Here is an 18,395-nt window from a genome sequence, read left to right on the forward strand (position 1 = left end):
GCGCCAGAACCAGTGTGTAGTGTTTGAGGAATCATACCTATGGGCTCTGGTGGCAAAACAATGAAGCTCTCAGCTTCTAACTGAAAGGTTGGCATTTCAAACCCACCTCAGAGCCCCGTGGGAGGAAGACCTGTGGATCTGTGTTCTAGAAAACCCTGTGGGGCCGTCCATTCTGTCTCACACTCACTATCAGTTCATATCGACTCGATGGCACCTGGCACCACCCATTCAATTCGAGGACTGCAACCACTTACATAGCCTTCGCGGGCCGGCTCTTCTACGTACTTCGTGTGATGTACAAAGTCTCATTTAATCATTTAGCTCTCGAAGATTGGTTATTATCTTTACCCTCGTTTACAAGTGAGGGAAGCTTAGCACAGGATGCACTAGGATAACTGAAAGTACCATGGGCTGCCAAAATAATACATCTGCTCTGAAAGAAGCACCTCCAGAATGTTCCTTAGAAGCAAGGATGACAGGGCTTCATCTCACGTTCTTTGAGCAGGTTATCAGGAGAGAGGGCTCCCTGGAAAAGGGCATCATGTTAAGTACAACAGCGGGTCAGTGAGAAAGAGGAAGACCCTGATGAGACGGCCAGACAGTGGCTGCAACAATGGGCTCAAACACAGTAACAATTGTGAGCCTGGTGCAAGCCTTGGCAATGTGTCGTACTCTTGTACGTAGGGTCCCTATGAGTCAGAGCTGACTCCACGGTGCCCCACAGCCACAGCAAAGCACAGCACCACCCCAAGATCCACAGCGAACACGTACGGGCCTCAGCCGTCTGCCTCCAGGGACCATGATCTTCATCAATATGCTTTGCTCATGCTCTGCAAAATTCATCTGGAACCAATCGTCTCCCGACGGTTGACCTTGCTGGTTGCTTTACATTCGGTTTTGCTCTCCCCATAATTTGCCATCTGGGTCTGCAGGCTCATCTTATGAAGGAGACCTTCGTATATGTGAGCAGTGCCTCCACTCAGTCTCCCAGGTGCCCTGCCGGAACCTGGTAGGACAGTGGGGATGGCTTGGCCACTTCTCCATAGTGAGGCCGCCTCTGTCTGGCAGCCAGGGTCTCACTGGTTAACTGTCCTCAGTGCCCTTTCCCAAGCAGAGCAGGCCTCCCAGACCTCGGGTTTCAAGTGCTGGCCCTGGCTGTGGCGCCCACCTCTCGGGGAGCGCCTTTAGCCCTGTTACCCTGAGGTTCCACTGCCCGCTTTCTAAAGAGCGTTCAGGAGGCTCACCATTTGAAACTCTGCTCACATTTTTGTGTCTCTGCTATTTATCCTCTTATGAATGTGGCTACTATGATTTTCCTCTTAAAAATTTTTTTATCCATTGTTATTTTACCTAGAACAGGTAGAAGAGTACTTATTCACACCACATGAGCCAATTTAAACCACCAATCAACCTATTGCCAGTGAGTCAATTCCAACTCCCATTGCTTGTAAAAGGCCTTTTAAAGTCTCATTTGCAACTACACACAGAATACTACTTGCAATTATGAGGCGACTTCCCGAGGTAGGATTGTGAAATCTGTGAAATCAGTTTGTCTGTTTCTCCTTTTTTTTTTTTACACAATTACATCAGGCGCTCGCTCTAAGCATTCATTCCAAACGACCACTGGCTGAGGCTGCTTCTTTCCTGTCTCTTTCCCTAGTGGCGCGGTGCTCTGTAAAAGAGTGGGGGTGGAGGAATTGTGAAGGCCAATGGAACTGTTCTCTATCTCGATTAGGATGGTAGGTACGCCATTCTAAGCTTGATGAACTGCATACAAAAGGGAGCATATTTTATGTCTTATAAATGAAACCTAAACATACAAAAGGAAAATGAGTTGTCAATAAAAGTAACTTTCACACATCAAGAACACCCTTCTTCCCAACCCCATACACTGGGGTAGTTTTGGCTCAGTTGTTAAACTCACGTCTCTTTGCATGCCCCCCTATAATCCAGCCCTTCCGATGAGCATGGCTAACTGCCCTGGAAATGTTCTAAGGACTAGGCACCCTTCCTGCCTGTCTTCGCTCCCATGATGCTTCTACGCTGCTTTGCTGCCCCCTAGAAACCCATCTCTAAACTCTGGTGTTTACAAAGGACGGCTGGCTCCCTTTGCCGTGTGCACTGGAGCCCCAGTGAACACTTCATTTGCATTAGGGAACAATCTAGAGCTTGAAGCCAGAAGGGACCCGAGAGAAACCTGGAGGTTTTATGTCTTCCTGTCCTAAGGAACTCAAGTGTCAAAAGCCGAACCAAACAAACCTCTACCCCCCAAGCCCCCCTTTAACTGCACTTTCTCTACTAGATCCACACCATTACTTAAATATGTGCAAAATGTATTCAAAGCGTATACTTTGTTAAAAAGTTAAGGAAAAAATATCTTTACATCCCAATTCCCTCTAGTAATAAGCCAGTATCTTCTTTCCCTTCTTGACTAAACAAACGAGATTCGCTTGTCTACCCTTGCTGTCTGCCAGCTTCAGGACCTCACTTCCCCACCCGCTCTCAGCTAGCTCCCTCCCCAGCAAGCTTCTCCAAGAGGCGCAGTTGAGATCCATGGTTTCCCTGTGGATGAAACCAACTAATGCCGGGCCGACAGCCTATTTGATCTGATGCTGTTACTTGCCAGATCTACCATCGAAAGTGTTGGCAAGCATTTCCTTAACTATACACATCTTGAAGACACACTTGGCATTATTAGAAAACTGTCCCATCAATTTCCATGGCCTGGCTTTGCTCCCTGGTGGTGTGATGTGAAAAAGATAACTGGCCAGGGCTGCTCCGTGCGATCCGAATGCTTGAGAGTCACTCGGAGTTAGAATGGCGACCCGGCAGTGGACCGGGGTCGCTTTGGGTTTTTGCCTGCCTTCCTGTTCCTTTTCCACCTCCATCTAGCTGCTGCTGCTTCGAAATCTTGGTTGTTTTTCCTCCAGATCTTTCAATGTTGTGCTCTGGGCTCCCTAGGCCTTCTTCGCTGGCAGTCTTTCTCCCCAGGTAGGTGGTATCATTCACTTTTTGACTTCCGCAGCCTTCTTTTGCTTGCCACGACCATCCAGTGATTCCGACTCACGGCAAGGCCAAAGAGCTACAGGAGCGGACAGCCTCAAGCTCGCAGCTGGCGGCTTTGAACCACCAACCAGTGCTACCAGGGCGCCTTCCTTTGCTTCAAAAATCTGCCTGGCGCTGAGCCACGGAAAGTCCTGTGGCTCCGCAGTGTCTGCTCGGCAGCCCTCCTGGGGGATGTCAAAGGTCAGCGTGTGCCTTCACCAAGCATCTGAATCCAAAGGCAACCAACAACTACTAAGGAACTACCAACTCAAAGGAAGCCAAGGGCTCCTTGACCAACTCCACACTCTCTTCTGCAGAACACAAACAGCACGCCCTCAGCGGGATCCCTGTTCCAATGGGTTAGGGTCGGTAAAAGGACGTGTGAGCCTTCCAGTCCCGTGAGTCCTTCATACTAAAGTGCTCCCACACTTCCCACTCCTGACCCCAACCAGGGACTCGTTCTTGGTCATATGGCCAACACGGCAATGTTTCAGAAACCAGTGAGCTCGGCAGTTTCTTCACTCCGTTCTCACCCTGATTTACACCCCTCGCGCCATGGCTTCTTTGGCAGGAACCTTTGAGCACTTATAAAAGATGATGTGCATGTTAACTTAAACACGGTTGAAACGAGTATGGATTTTCTTTTCCCTAGCTATTCACAATGCTGGACCCCAAGGAAGTCCAAATGCCGTCTGAAGCTCAAAAGCTCTCTCTGCAAGGATTATCAGTGGGGTCAAATACACAGCCTAAGATGCCAGGTGGACACCCCCCACTTGATCTGACGCTGTCACTTGCCAGATCCACCATAAAAGTGTTGGCAAGCATTTTCAAGATAGAACTATTGCAGAAGTCTAATGTTTTGGTTGGAAGCTGTGATTTTCAGGATATAAATTGATTCATTGATATTTTTTCCCATGAAAAATTAAGAAGCCCCAGATCTTGAGAGAAACCGGGCCTCGGGAAATCGCTTTAGCTTTGCATTGGCTTTCCAACTCTGTACGTTATTAATTGTATGATGTGGACAAACTACTTATCATCACTAATTCCTAGTTCCTTCACCTATAGAGAGGGTCTCTGAGACCGAGTCCTCCCAGGAGCACAGCCTTCTTTCTCCCACGGGCTGCCTGGGTTTGCTCTGGTGGTGAGTAGCTCACAGCCTAACCCACAAGTGAAAAGACTAACTCTGGGTGCAGTGCCACAACGGGAGTAAACACGCGATGTCCCAAGAGACTGCCGGCACGACGCCTAACCCAGTTCGAGGGGTTGTGATGAATGTCAAGAAAGGTTCCTTAGAAGAGACCTCCAAGCTGAGAAATGAATCGCATGGGAATCAGAGGAACCCAAAGAGGAACATGTTCACTATGACTGAAGTGGGGGTGGGGCTCCATGGGAAAATCAGGGTGGAGAGGCTGGTGGCCAAGGGCTCTCGCAACCACTGTAGGGAGTTTTCTCTCAAAAACAATGGGGAACCAGTTCAGGGACTCAAATGGGGCAGTGATAGGCAAGTGGAGAGCCCTGGAGACCTGTTAAGTTTTCTAAATTATCCAACAAAGGGACTAATTTAAGATGCAAAAAAGAGTTGGGAGAGCTGAGGGATTTGTTGTTTAACTCGAGACTTGGGTGAAAAGTTAGAGTAAGTTGGTTTATTCATTCGACGATGACGCACACTTTGTTTCACACTGTCCTTCTTCCAGAGCAACAGCACTCTTCCCACCCCCGCTACTGCCCATTCCCACCCCCCGGACTTCCCTCCCCTCCGTACTCTCCGGCCGTATCCGCGGACAGATGTCGACCTTTGGATGGTCCAAGGAGCACACACTTCAGTGGTGTTATTAGGGTAGTCACTCTATTGTGCGGCGGAAATAGGGCGAGCTGTGGTCCAAGTTTAAGTGTGTGGTGTCTAGGGCCAGTCTGAGGGGTTCCAGTAAGCCCACTCTCTTGAGTCTTGTTTCACGTTTTTCTGCCCCTCTACCCGGACCTTCTATTGCGATTTTCTTTCGAGCAGCCATCGTAGCCAGAAGCATCTAGTTCTCCTGGGCTCAAGGTTATTACAGACGGGCTTACTTAGTCTAGCAGTCCTTTGGATTGCTCTTTCTATTGGTGAGAACTGGGTACTTGAAGGTAGGCCATGGTGGCTGACTGACTTCTAGAGCAGTTAGAATGATTGGCAAGTTTGTTTAGGATAAGTGAGATGTTTCAGCAGATTCTGGAAGGAGAAAGTAGGTGGGGAATATACAGTCAAGATATGTTAAGCCTGAAATACCTGTGTGTGTCCAAATGGGAATGTCTACTGGGTAACTAGACATAGGGCTGGAGTGCAGAGGGAACTGAGTTGCTCAGTTATAGTGTCAGAATCTTTTGTTTCCTTATGAAATATATCCAGAACTTTCTCCCTACTTGTGTATGAGAAGTGGGTGTGAGAACATAGCATCCATTAAGTAAAATTCATGGAAGTTTTGGAGATAAAGGAAGTACAGCTCAAAAGCGTTTCCAGTTATTTATAGGAATTATTACTGCTAGTTAACTTCTCGTGAATGCTTTCATTTCCTCGTCAGGAGAAACGAAGCCTTTGGCAGAACTTATTTCCCCTTGATTTTAATGTATCAAAGCTCACTGCCATCAAGTTCATGCCAACTCAGAGACCCTATATGACAGGGTAGAACTGCCCCATAGGGTTTCTAAAACTTGACTGTTTGCGGGAGTAGAAAGCCCTGTCTTACTGCAAAGGAGTGGCTGGTAGTTTCAAACTGCCAAGCTTGAGGATCACAACCCAATGCCTAACCCTGCTCCAAAGGATTAAGAGGGGGTTTAAAAAACTCGTCTAAAAAACTGAAGCGTTACAGCCTCTGAAACTCACCGGAGCAGCTCTACCCTGTCCTAGAGGGTCGCCAAGTCGGCCTCGACTCAATGGCAGTGCATACAGTAGTATCGTTCTAGGAAACGGTAGACAACAAAGGGCAAGGCTCTCTTTACAAATCTCTCCCCATCCCTAAATCAAGATTTCCTTCACCCTTTAGTCGACACTAGTAGTTAATATGTTGAAATTCAGAATTCTTATGGCATAAAGAAACAATAAATCACCCATGGACTGAGACAAGCAGAAGTTAAAATGTTTGAAATCTAGCACTCTTGAATGCTGAATTTTGACTTCACTGCATTCTGGTCTGTCATCTTGACCCACTTTCAAAAGCAGGTATCTACCGTGTGCGTACACACACACACACACACACACACACACACTGTCCAACCTCCAAATATGAACTAAATATTCTAAAATATACATAAACTCCTAAACCAGCTTCTCAGGCTGAACCATTACTAGAAATCACAGAATTAGAAGCATTTGTAAAAACCCATAGGTCTGTACAATAGCAAGCCCTTCACATTAACTATGGGCTTCTATTTTAACAGTGTACCTACCATCAGTGGTTCACCATTGGTAACAAATGTGAGGCAGGAGCGCGATGTTAGTAACTGGAGAAACTGTGCCCTGGGAGGAAGGTATAGAAGAGTATGTATATGGGAACATGCTGTTCTTTCTGAAAGATTTTCTGTAGACCTAAAACTGCTTGGGAAGGTCTCTTAAGAAACAAAACCCCAAATCCATCATAAGAGATCTTCTCATCCAACCCTTGCTTATACACACAAAATGTGAGCACTGAGGCATGCAAACATCAAAGTGACTAGGCTGCAAAGTAGCAGAGCCCAGAAAAGGCTTTCAGTCTATTCAGCTTGCTTTTCCGGTTTTTAGTTGCACTGGTGGACGGTGACAATAAGGCTTCAAGAATTTCTGCTTTAGTCTTGGTTTTTCAAATCAGGAGACACTGCTGGAAAATAGCCTGTTTCCGGCATGCTCATCTTCAAAGACCTATATTAATAGAAATCCAAACCAAACCAAACCACTGCCATTGAGTCAACTGATTCACAGCTACTATAGGACAGAGTCGACACAAACTTGGAGAGAAAGTCTCATCTTGTAGTTAGCAGTCCAACTTGTAACCCACTATGTTGAAACTACCCAATGGAGATTTCCCCAACTTTTTACTCCTCCCCTTCTAACCCTTCCCCACCCACCTCTCCATTTCCTAAGGGTTCTTCAGTCTTGAAGGTTGCTTTCTTGTTAAGAGTAGACCAGCCTTTAACATCCATGGAGGTCCACAGGAGTTAACTGTATGGTTACAATATATAAGATCATAGTAAAGTCGCAGAAGATAGGAGAGGTAGAAGAGAAGATAAAATAAAGGAGTCAGACACATTTTATGGTAGCATGCTCACCTCAGCGACACCCATGATCTCAGCAGCCAGGTTCGTGCAGAGAGCAGGGAGAAGAGGGGAGATAGCCCTTTATTTCTGACCAAGGCCTATATATACTTAGGGGCATGCAAGCCCTCTGATTACAGGTAACTACATACGTCACAGGAATGGGCTATACAATAGCCATACATGTCACAAGAAGGGGATGAACTGGGGGTGTACGTGTAATAGGAAGAGGAGGGTCTAGGGGCACACGCGACAAGATTGGTGGACCCTAAACTCAAAATGGCAGCCTAACCTCGGTCATCCTTGAGTGGGCTCTACCTTGTCTCTGGGCTCTCCTTCAGGGAGGCAATCCACTATCTTATCAGAAGGGAGTGGGCCCTACTTAGGGTGAGACAGACTAAACAGTCTGAATGCTCTAGATCAGCCGTTCTCAACCTCTGGGTCATGACCCCTTTGGGGGTGGGGGTGTGTCAAACGACCCTTTCACAGGGGTTGCCTAAGACCGTGGGAAAACACGTAAATATTTCACAATATATAATTACATATTGTTTTGTGATTACTCACTATGCTTCAATTATGCTTAATTTGCAACAATGAAAACATATCCTGCATATCAGATATTTACATTACGATTCATAACAGTAGCAAAATTAGTTATGAGGTAGCAACGAAAATAATTTTGATGGTTGGGGTTCACCAAAACATGAGGCACTGTATTAAAGGGTCGCAGCATTAGGAATGTTGAGAACCACTGCTCTAGATGGCTGATAACCCTCAGGGAGAATACCCTCTAAGCAGCTTGTGTTGACCTCCAAGTGTACAGTCATTTACCATGTGACATAAGCAGCATCCTAGGTTTGACATATATTTGGGGGAGACAACCTGGGGAAAAAACCTTTTGTATCCCACACGCTCTCTTCTACATTCCTTAACAGATTGCTTTATTTTGGGATCTTACCCTTCCGTCTTTAGTAGTTCCCTTTGCCCTCTCAGTCTACAGATACTGTTACCATATATACTCGTAATTAAGCTGAGTTTTTCAGCACATTTTTAATGCAGTTTTGTGGTAAAATTAGGTGCCTCGGCTGATATTCAGGTCGGCTTACACTCCAGTATATGTGCCATTTAAAACCCAACCTAAATCACTAATCCTCAGGATGTTCTTTCTCCAACACACAACTACAAAGAGCCCCGCCTTGCCTTCTCTACTGATTCCTTGACTCAATGCAACTGACTCCAAAGGGCTCTTCTCCTGCTCCAGAAAACGCTCTCGGCAAGTTCAAACTTTTCTCTTCAATTCATCAGAACCACAAAATAGGAAAGAAATGGTCCCCACCTCCTCCTCTTGGAGGATTCTCTTACCAGACTATTACTGGCCTTCTTGAGGTTCTTGCCTGCTCTATCTTCACACTGGCTCCCCTGAAATTTTGTTACCCATAACCCAATCTTTATTATATAAAACAAGGGGGCTTCCAAACGTCTGTGAAAAATGAAATATAATGGAATTCTTCCATGAACTTTTTGAAGTCTTCACTACATAACGCATGTGTGTCTAAGAATGTGTACTTTATTTTCACTCTAAACTTTTCTCCCGCGTTCTCTTTGTGTTAGCGTGTACTGGTTAAGTTCAACTTACCTAGATGCCCTCTAGATACTTCCGTTGTAAGTGCCTTCAAAATTGAAATCATCTTTCCTCCCACCACCATCTGAACTAATTTTGCAGTTGATGATGTCAATCAATGGGGCAGGGGAATGTTTTTCTTCTCTCTCAATCAAATTGAACTCCTGGTGTGGCATATGCTCATAATTTTAATGTAGTTCACCATTTGTAACCTCCAGAGTAGGAGCTTTGTGAGGGTATATGTACTGTTCATTTATATCATGCCGGGGGCCCTGTTAGACGCTCAGATTATGTGTGGAACTCAGTAATAGAAAATGTGCAGTTTTTGCACAGGTAACTCTCCACGATATAAAATGACAGACTGACAGAAAAAGTTTTGTGAGAGCTTTAATGGCACAAAATGTTTATAGCTACAAGTTATTATACATGTATTGTAAACTGTATATAACAATACAAAGTGCTAACTAAATAGATGAAGAATGCATAATCACTTTGGCTCAGTTATTCCCCAATAATTTCAGCAACTGATTCACTTAAAAAAAATCAACTCACTGGCTGAGTTTCCAATGTTCATTTTTATAATGGTAAATAATTTACTGCTATCAAGGTAACTTGTTGCATTTTTCAATGTGCAGGTTTGTGCATTTTGCTCATAATTCTATTTGCAAATACTTTAAGCCAGTTTTCAAACATGAGAAAAATTAAGCCTGCCTTATCATCTCCAATTGTAAACAGGTGTAAAGCTTTTAAAACATTAATTAATTGAAACAAAATCTCAACTGTTATTGTGGAGTTCTCCTTTCCAATAATACAATCTGTTTCTGTTTAATGCAAATCTGGGCAGGGTATACACACACTCCTCCCATATGTTAGAGCTATCAATAAATACTGCATTTATTTCATCTTATGACAAATCCTACTATGACTGTGTATTCATTTTTTAAGTAAGATTCCATAATTTCACAGAAAGTAAAAGGGCAGAATTAAATAATAAATATACCCAAGTTCTAATCACACCACCAATAAAATGACTACTGAATCTGGAAAGAAGAAAATGTGATGCCTGTAAAAAGCTGCTCTGAGTAGACTTCGTTTCCTCTCCCATGATGCCAACAGGGTCCAACGGAAGGTCCGTCTACTTCGTTCTATGAGCTTTTCCCTTCCACTCAGCCTTTTCAAAGTCAGAGGGCATCAGACTGACTGTTTCCAAGAGATGCTAATTTGCACAATTACAATAAATAGGTTATAGAAGGCAAATCAAGGTGCCAGGTTTAAGGTTAATATAGAAATAAGGTAAAATATAAAAAGATGTCCAAAATTATTTAGCCATCATCAAATGCTAGAATAAAAAGAAAAATTATTCAGAAAATCATTTTGAGTATATCATCTTTTTTATGGAATAACAGCTATATTTGGGGGGAATGATATTGAAAATTAATTTTTAACTTTTTTACTATAACACATTAATTTGCAAAACTTGTCAGGAGAAAGAAAAAAAGTTCGTTCCTGCAAACTGACAAACCTGGTTGTCGTAGTGTCTTTATTCAAGTCAATCCATCGTGCTTTGTTTAAGGAACAGATGGCTGCTTTTAAAATTAACAGCGGTTCACTGAAATATTCAATAGTAATGTCTATATCATAAAGTCATTCTTAAATATAAAAGTGTAGTTAATAGTATCCTTCAGAGTCATGCTGTGTGTTCTGAAATCCAATAAAAGCTACTTGAAGTAACTGGTAATCCTGATGCGTTCTAACAATTTGGTCCTAAAGCTTCACATTTTAGAAAAAAAAGGAAAAAAGTGTGTCATTGAAGGAAAAAATTGTTGAGAGTTGTGGAATTTCAAGAGTTTGACTTCACTGAAAAGACGAAGACGACGTGAGAAAATCAGCGTGCCTGCAGAGCCACAGGAATGACTTTGGGAAGATCACACGGTCAACAAGAACAAGGGAGAGACAAGAAGCAAAAAGGGCGGGGCATCTTCTCAGAACTTTGTCAACTGTTCCCGTACCCGAGAGTCTGGGTCTCAAAGTCACCCAGTGGATGGAGTAACTCTGAAACGATCATCTGCAGAGCTGAAAGGCGTTAGAGGAGAAACCCACATTCACACCACAGATTGGGACGCATCCCAAAGCCTCTCAGAGAAATAAAAAATAAAAGTAAAGAAAGTTATGAAAAATTAGCATGCCGCTAAAAACATACACAAAAATCCCACAGCAATTTCATATATTTCTGGGCCTGAGACATTCCTTATCAGAAATAAAGACTCTATATCATAGAAAAGACATTACGATATACTAGTATGAAAGTCTGCTGATGTGATTTTAGTCCTCAGTCTGTTTGTTGCACAGCCTGCCTCCTGGAAAGGCGCGAAGGAGGGGCAGACAACAGCGGCTCCACAGCCGGCTTAAAACACTTTTTATTGCCCAGGTGCCTTTTTAACTTGCATTTTGGTTTTTTGTTTTGTTTTTATTTTTTTAATTGCTATAAATTCAAGTTTAGGGAAGCTTGCCTTTTGGAAAACAACAACAACAATAAAGCTTAATTATCACTTGCTAACCTGAACTCATTTGAAGAGTGGAATGGTAGTTATCTTGCAAGAGTAAATTTATACCAATAATGATGCAGGTCTAACTCTGGTGGTGACTAAAAGGAGACAACAGTATTGTTGACAAAATTATAATCTGCTGGTGGCGTGTGCACAAAGAAGCCCTTGCAAATTTCTAGACAGTAAACTCTGTTAGGAAGTCTAAAGTGTCTTACAGGCCCCAAAGGGAATGAGGTTAGTAAAATGTCTCAACAGAGTTAACATGAAATACTGGATTTTCAGTTACTGGAACTTGGATATGTAAAAATAGGGTGGCAGGTCATGCTTATAATGGTCTCAAGTTCAAATAAACTAATATGACAAGAACACCACTTCACAGGTCACACGCATTTCCCATGGCTTTTCTCTTCCTCAGTAGGTGCTGGCAGAAGAGGTGCTCAGTCGTTTTCCAATATAGATGCTGAAAGGAAACAGAGCACATCAGGTCTCACCTGCTCCCGCAAGTCCAGGTCCACGCCAGCTTGTCAAGGCCTGACTTAAAAACTAAAATGTTTGTCCTTATGAGGCTCTAAAGCAGTGGTTCTCAACCTTCCTAATGCCATGACCCTTTCATACAGTTCATGTTGTGGTGACCGCCAACCATAAAATTATTTTCATTGCTACTTCCTAACTGTAATTTTGCTACTGTTATGAATTGGGTGACCCCTGCGAAAGTCGTTCGACCCCCAAAGGGGTCACGACCCACAGGTTGAGAACCACTGCTCTAAAGGTTCCTCAATACCCTGAAATTATCATCAGTCACCAGCCAGTCAAACTGGTTCCATAGAATAACCAGCTTACTTGTTAAGGGTACTGGCTGCTGGACAGCACAGAGGCAGTGATTGGGCAAAGTCAAGCCAGAGGGAACAGGTCCCTACAAAGCATAAGTTTTACTGACAGCTTAGATACAAAACACAGTAACATGTCTAATGATTTTGGTGTTCTGTGTAAGAAAAAATTAAGGTTGCCTGTGCTTTAAGGAGGATTCCTACTGTCTTAATTCTTATCACTTTTCCATGCCATATGACAAGTATTTCACCCTTACAATAACTAAGCATAAGCAAAGTTAAGGAAAACTAGGAACTAGATTCATCTCCCAGTTTAAGAAAAGCAATCAACACCTTGTAACCCTCTTTTCTGCATTCATCTACAACCATAAGCGCATTTACTCCAGCAGGAGAAACCGTTTGTAACAGGAAATGACATTGTGGTATACAAAATGGGTAAGTGAACTACTGAAATGGGTAAGTGAACTACTGTATAGCCACCCCGTGAAGCCATTTAAACTGCTCCTGCCCCATACCACCGACACACAGCACTGACACACTCCCTTTCCTCTACAGACTGTCCACCTCCCGGGGCCTGCTCACTGGCCTTGCCCTCCCTAGAGCAGACTGGGTACCCCAAAGATAAAAAGGGTATATCTGATATGCTGAGCTTCTTAAAGGAAAGGTAAAGGATGATGTATTCTTTCCATATTGTCTGCAGAAAAAGATCGCTGAGCACAATTTAAGCCTAAGAGACGTGTCTTAGAAAAATTAAGTTACTTTTAACTCTGAAAAATTTTCAAAAACACATTTCTTCATTTTTCTAATCAAAATTAAAAAGACATGCTCAACAAGTTAATGAACTACAAGTTTAAAATTAATTAAAAGATTATAAGGCAAGAGAGTAAAATGTAACACCCAAAATTAACCTAACAATTTCACTCAAAGATGATTTAAAGAGGGGGAGGAAACTATTCCTATCAACCTCAAAATTTATACACTAAAGATTAGTTTATTGTAAAATTTAGTTAGTCTTGAGCAACTACAAAGAAAAATAACAAAAGAAAATTCAAAATGCTTTAAAAAATATATAGAAGAGCTCACCTTAAAAATGAGCGTTAGGGATTAATATGAACATCTTGGGTTTAAATAAGGAAAAAAAACTATAAAAAATGTTTATTGGCAGACCAACAACGGTCTACCAACTTTAAGAATTGTAGGTTCACCTGATTTCCACTGAAACAGCTCAAGCATAGTAATACAGACTGCCCTCACACACACTTCTTACATCTAAAGCTAAAAGGTGAAGATAACATGAATGGAAAAAATTTAAAAGCATGCCAATACTTACCCTAGCCCCAAAGCCAAAACATGAGAAATGAAGAGAGATGGAATGAACACCTTAAGAAATTCTGCGGAGAAAATGCCCCCTTTCTTCATGGCTCCACTTTTTCTCATGCTTAAAGAAACTGAACGTTTCGGGTGCCTGAAGTGGAACTCCCTGGAGGAAGAAATCCAGAGGTGGGTGTCAGAAATACACTTGCCAAGACCATGGTCTTGCGCACTGGAGAGTGAAACAGGACCACGCAGAAAGCAACGCGCAGAGGACTTACTTGGGAGGGATGTTTTCGGGCCTGCTGGACCAGTCAGAGACCCACTCGACACTCTTCTGCATGGCCTCGCCTTCTCGCTCGCCTTCTGCAGCGTCTTCTTCCGACTAGAAAGAAGAGCTTAGATTTTAAAGAGGGAACAATGTCTTCTAATACAAAGACAAATCTGGGCAAAAGTATACTAAAATCAAAAGAAGGTACCATCCGTAATTTTTATGTAAGAATCATGCCATTTTTTAAAAAAAGAAAGTATCTTACAAAGATCTAAGGATCAGTGCTGAATTGGAGGGGGTGAAGGTCAACGCCAACAAGAATGAGGAGGATGAAGGCCATTCAAATTCCTCTCCAGGACACACTGACGCAGCAGCGGCACAGCGGGAAGAATGGAAATGTTTACGGGGGGTCTTAGCTGGGACACCACAAAGAAAGATCTGAAGGACCACTCCAAATCTGGTGAAGCTGAAGACTGTGCTCTGAAGTTGGATCCTATCACAGGGCGATCAAGGGGTTTGGGTTTTGTGCTATTTCAAGAGTCAGGGAGTGGATAAGATTATTGATCAGAAAGAACATAAACTGAATGGGAATGTGATTGACCCTAAAAGGGCCAAAGCCATGAAAACATAACAGATACAGCTGAAGAGAAAAGAAGGGCGCACCGGCGGCACTTTAGTGGTTTTGGTGAGCTGGAATCTACACAACTCCCCAGAGACGACAAAACCAGTAAGAGGCGTGGATTCTGCCTTATGACCTTTAAGGAAAAAACCAGTGAAGATAATAGACAAGAAGTATCACAATGTTGGTCTTAGTAAATGTGAAATAAAAGTAGCCATGTCGGAGGAACAGTATGGGCAACGGCCACAGAGGGGGATCGAGAGGAGGCTTCTCAGGATGAGCTCATGGAAGAGGTGGTGACCCGCAGAGCGGTTATGGGAAAGTATCTTTAAAAGAACTCAAGTGAGCATCACTGTTTCATCCAAGCTAAATTAAAAAGAAATTTTTAAAGCTTATTTCACTATATAATGCTAACTAAACAACAACAAAAACCAAGCTCAATACCATTGAGCTTATTCTGATTCACAGTTACCCTATAGAGCAGTGTAGAATTGCCCCTGTTGAGTTCTGAGACACTAGCCCTTCAAGGGAGTAGAAAGCCTCTTTCTCCCGATAATGCTTAATACGATATAGTGAAATCTTGATAACTGTTTAATCTGGGTGATGGTGGTCTATTGTATTATTCTCTTTACTTTTTGTATGCATATCAAATGTTCCATAATAAAAAATAAATGAAAGGGAACATACTAAAACAATATGCTAACAAGAATAAAGTGATGAGTAAAAAAAAGATGTGACAATAGTAATAAATAACAAATAATGACAGCATTTATTAAGCATTTTTTCAAGAGACAAGCATTAATACTTTTCATGCATTACTCCTTTTACTTTGTAATAACCCTATAAAAAATAACCATTAAGGTCCCATTTTATAGATAAGGAAACTGAGGTAAAGTAAGATCCTTGCCTTAAGTATGTAGCTAGTAAATAAATCCCCCAGAAATCCACCAAATTGTCTCTAGAGCCACCATCCTTAAACACGAGGCTTTACGATCCTGAAAGCAGTATTCTTTTTTAGACAATTCAATGTCCACTATCCATGATTCACTCAAAACTACTTCAGCCAAAAATTTTGAAATTTGTTTTACTCTGAGGCAGAATTTGGCATCTATCTCATCAAATAAATAACAAATAAATCTTTTTTTTTTGCTAAGGATAACCTAAAATTAAAAGATTTAGGCCAAGATTAATCAAAATTTCTACCAACATGTTTCAATAAAACCCACAGAAATAAAAAATTCATAAAACAATAGAGCATTATTTATTCATTTTAAAGAGTGGGGTATTAAGACCTTAAACCAAAGCGCCTCAGAGCCAAACTTGCTTTGATTTGTTACTTTGTTTGAATAGAATTCTCTCTTTGACCAGAGATTTCATTCATTTAAGAGCTAGTTAAGAAATGCAGAGCTGGACATATCCCAATGCCTTATTGCTGACGGTCTGCAGATGCAGATCTAGAACTCTGTGGAGAAACAGCTGGTGAAGCAGGGTTCAGTGCTTGGCTGTGCATTGCAAACTCCCCAGGAGAAAGAGGAAGGAAGCAGCCTGCTTCTGTACGACCGACCACAGCCTTGGAAACTACATGGGGCAGGTCTACGGGGCCATGTACGGTCACTATGAGTCAGAACTGAGTCAAGAGCAATGGGTTTAATTTTCTGTGAAATGACTGCATCAGGAAGACAGTAGCTTCAGTCTCCACATTTAGAGAGTCTCCCTTTTACTGTCAAAGCCCAAATGAAATCCCTGTGGATTTTTGCTATCCCAGAAGTTATCGAATTCTGCTGAACATGGCAAATTCCAATGGATTGCATACCCAATGCATTTCGAATTAAGCTTCTTCCATGGGGTATTGAGATTACTCAGAAGCATGAATTGGCTCTTTGAAATTAACACTGTAAACATTAAATGAGATTTAGCAATTTTAAAAATCTCTGTGTATACACACAATATGAAATTATGCCGCACACTGCACTTCTGCTTCTAGTGTCCAATTTTTGTCCCTCATTAAACCTGCTTAAAATTTTAAGTTGAAGCTTTTAAACAAGGTAATGTTTAATCCTGTTCAACAGAATAAAAATGAAATGTTAGGTATTTTTAGAAAGCTCATATACTTTTCTTGGACTTAAAAACACAAACAACAAACACAAACCCTAGAATAGTCACCCGAAGAAGGACCAGATGTTCCTCTGTTCATTATCTCCCTGCAATATACAGGGTCACCATGAACCAGAACCATCTCAAAGCCAACTAACAACTGCTTCCTTCTACTGGTCCTAAATTTACCACTTTGTAAGATTTACTTCCAATCCTTAAAAAACAAAACAGGAAGGGGAAAAAAAACCCAAAACAAACCACCTCACTGCCATGGAGTCAATGCTAATAACCAGCGACTGGGGGAAGCAGAGTAGGACTCCCCATGTGGGTTTCTGCGGCTGTCTTTACAGATAGAAAGTCTCATCTTCCTCAGCACTGTCACTCTTTTTTCTCCCCAAGGGAGAGCGTGAACGCAGTCCCCATGACCACAAATTATGCAGGGAGAGCGTGAACGCAGTCCCCCCCACGACCACAAATTATGCAGTCGAGTTTCCCACGCGTGGGAAATCGCAGGGGTCAGCACATCTGGAGTGCAATGGATAAGCCTGGTGCTGGGAAAACCACCTTCGTGAGCATGGTATCTCCCCTGCCAGGTAAGTGGCACTGTACCTCTTTATAGAAATAGAAAACCTCATTTTCTCCCATATGGTCGCTGAGTCAGAACTGACTCAATGGCAGTGATACCGTAGTTCTTTCTCTACGCCTACATTTTTCTGATCATTTTAGCCAGTTCATACATGGAAGTCCCTATCGTCTATTTGAGGAAAAGAGAGGGCATTTTCAGTGTAACTGCAAACATGGCCCAACGGGCCTCTGTGCTTCAGAAGCATACTGCCAACATGTCTTCAGGGGTCAATTTACAGTCTGCTTTCACCTACGCACCTGGGACGCTAGGGAAACTAGCATTCTAAAGTATGGTCTGAATGGTCTTTTTCTGAATGTACCACTTTAGCCTTCCTCACCCCAACATCTGTGAGCAGTCCTGATATCTGTGAGGCTTCCTCTAATAAAAGGAACAGGGTCACAAGGGTCACACACTCAGATTTGGTTTCAAGCCTACCTCTATCACATATTTGTTGTGTGATCCTGAATCATTACTACAAAGTCTCACTTCTTATTTGTCTATGGGGATTTTTTTTAATAGAGCATGTTTAATTGTGGGAAACAGAAGGATTTCTCCCAAGCTGTCTCCCCCAAATATATGCCAGACTTAGCTGCTTGAGAGTGGATTGGGGGTCATTCTCCCTGAGAGTTATCAGCTGTCTGGACCAAGCAGACACCACTGTTTATCCCACAACAAGTAGGGCCCACCCACTCCCTTCTGATAAGGGCAGTAGTTGTCTGTTTCCTTGTAGGAGACACCAGAGAGGTCAAACCTGCCCAAGGATGAACAAGATCAGACTGCCATCACGAATCTAGCGTCCGCCCATCTTGTCACATGTATATCCCTAGACCTTCCCATTCCTATAGGCACACCCCTAGCTCATCCTTTCCTGTTACGCTTATGCCTATCATAGATCCCTTCCTACAATGTGTATGCCTATTGTACTGCCCCTTCCTGTGACGTGTGATTCTGTAATCATGTCCCCCTAAAGTGATATAATGCGTGGTTAGCAATAAAGAAAGGAGGTTCTCCCCAGCTCTGGGGCCAGGAGCTCTCTCCAGCTCTCGGGGGCCAGGAGGCTCCCTGGTTCTCGAGTTCCGAGGCTGCTCCTGCTCTCATAGCCGGGTTCCCCCCAGGAGAACCACCAAGCAGGGCGGAGGTGAGCAACGCTACCATGTAATGTGTCTGACTGCATCA

The 18,395-nt window shown here is 42.9% G+C and overlaps 1 protein-coding gene, 1 non-coding gene and 1 pseudogene across 3 annotated transcripts in view; 1 reads left to right on the forward strand and 2 right to left on the reverse strand.

Moving 5' to 3' along the window:
• Nucleotides 1-9,297: 9,297 nt before the first annotated feature.
• The window catches only part of BNIP3L (BCL2 interacting protein 3 like), a 37,109-nt gene continuing 28,011 nt past the window's right edge, over nucleotides 9,298-18,395 (reverse strand). For both annotated transcript variants that reach the window (XM_004707613.2, XM_045286907.1), the window contains exons 4-6: nucleotides 13,892-13,995; nucleotides 13,630-13,779; nucleotides 9,298-11,932 (exon numbers count right to left, since the gene is read on the reverse strand). In XM_004707613.2, coding sequence (XP_004707670.1) covers nucleotides 11,884-11,932; nucleotides 13,630-13,779; nucleotides 13,892-13,995 — 303 coding nt within the window. In that variant the 3' untranslated portion in view covers nucleotides 9,298-11,883. The remainder of the gene's footprint in view (nucleotides 11,933-13,629; nucleotides 13,780-13,891; nucleotides 13,996-18,395) is intronic.
• On the forward strand, nucleotides 14,031-14,846 carry LOC115868278 (annotated as a pseudogene).
• On the reverse strand, nucleotides 17,031-17,195 carry LOC115868412. Its single transcript, XR_004045583.1, has one exon. It is a non-coding gene; the product is annotated as a U1 spliceosomal RNA (small nuclear RNA).

Source organism: Echinops telfairi, unplaced genomic scaffold (genome assembly GCF_000313985.2).
Source record: "Echinops telfairi isolate 266 unplaced genomic scaffold, ASM31398v2 ScPeMD7_9;HRSCAF=40, whole genome shotgun sequence".
Lineage (NCBI taxonomy): Eukaryota > Metazoa > Chordata > Mammalia > Afrosoricida > Tenrecidae > Echinops > Echinops telfairi.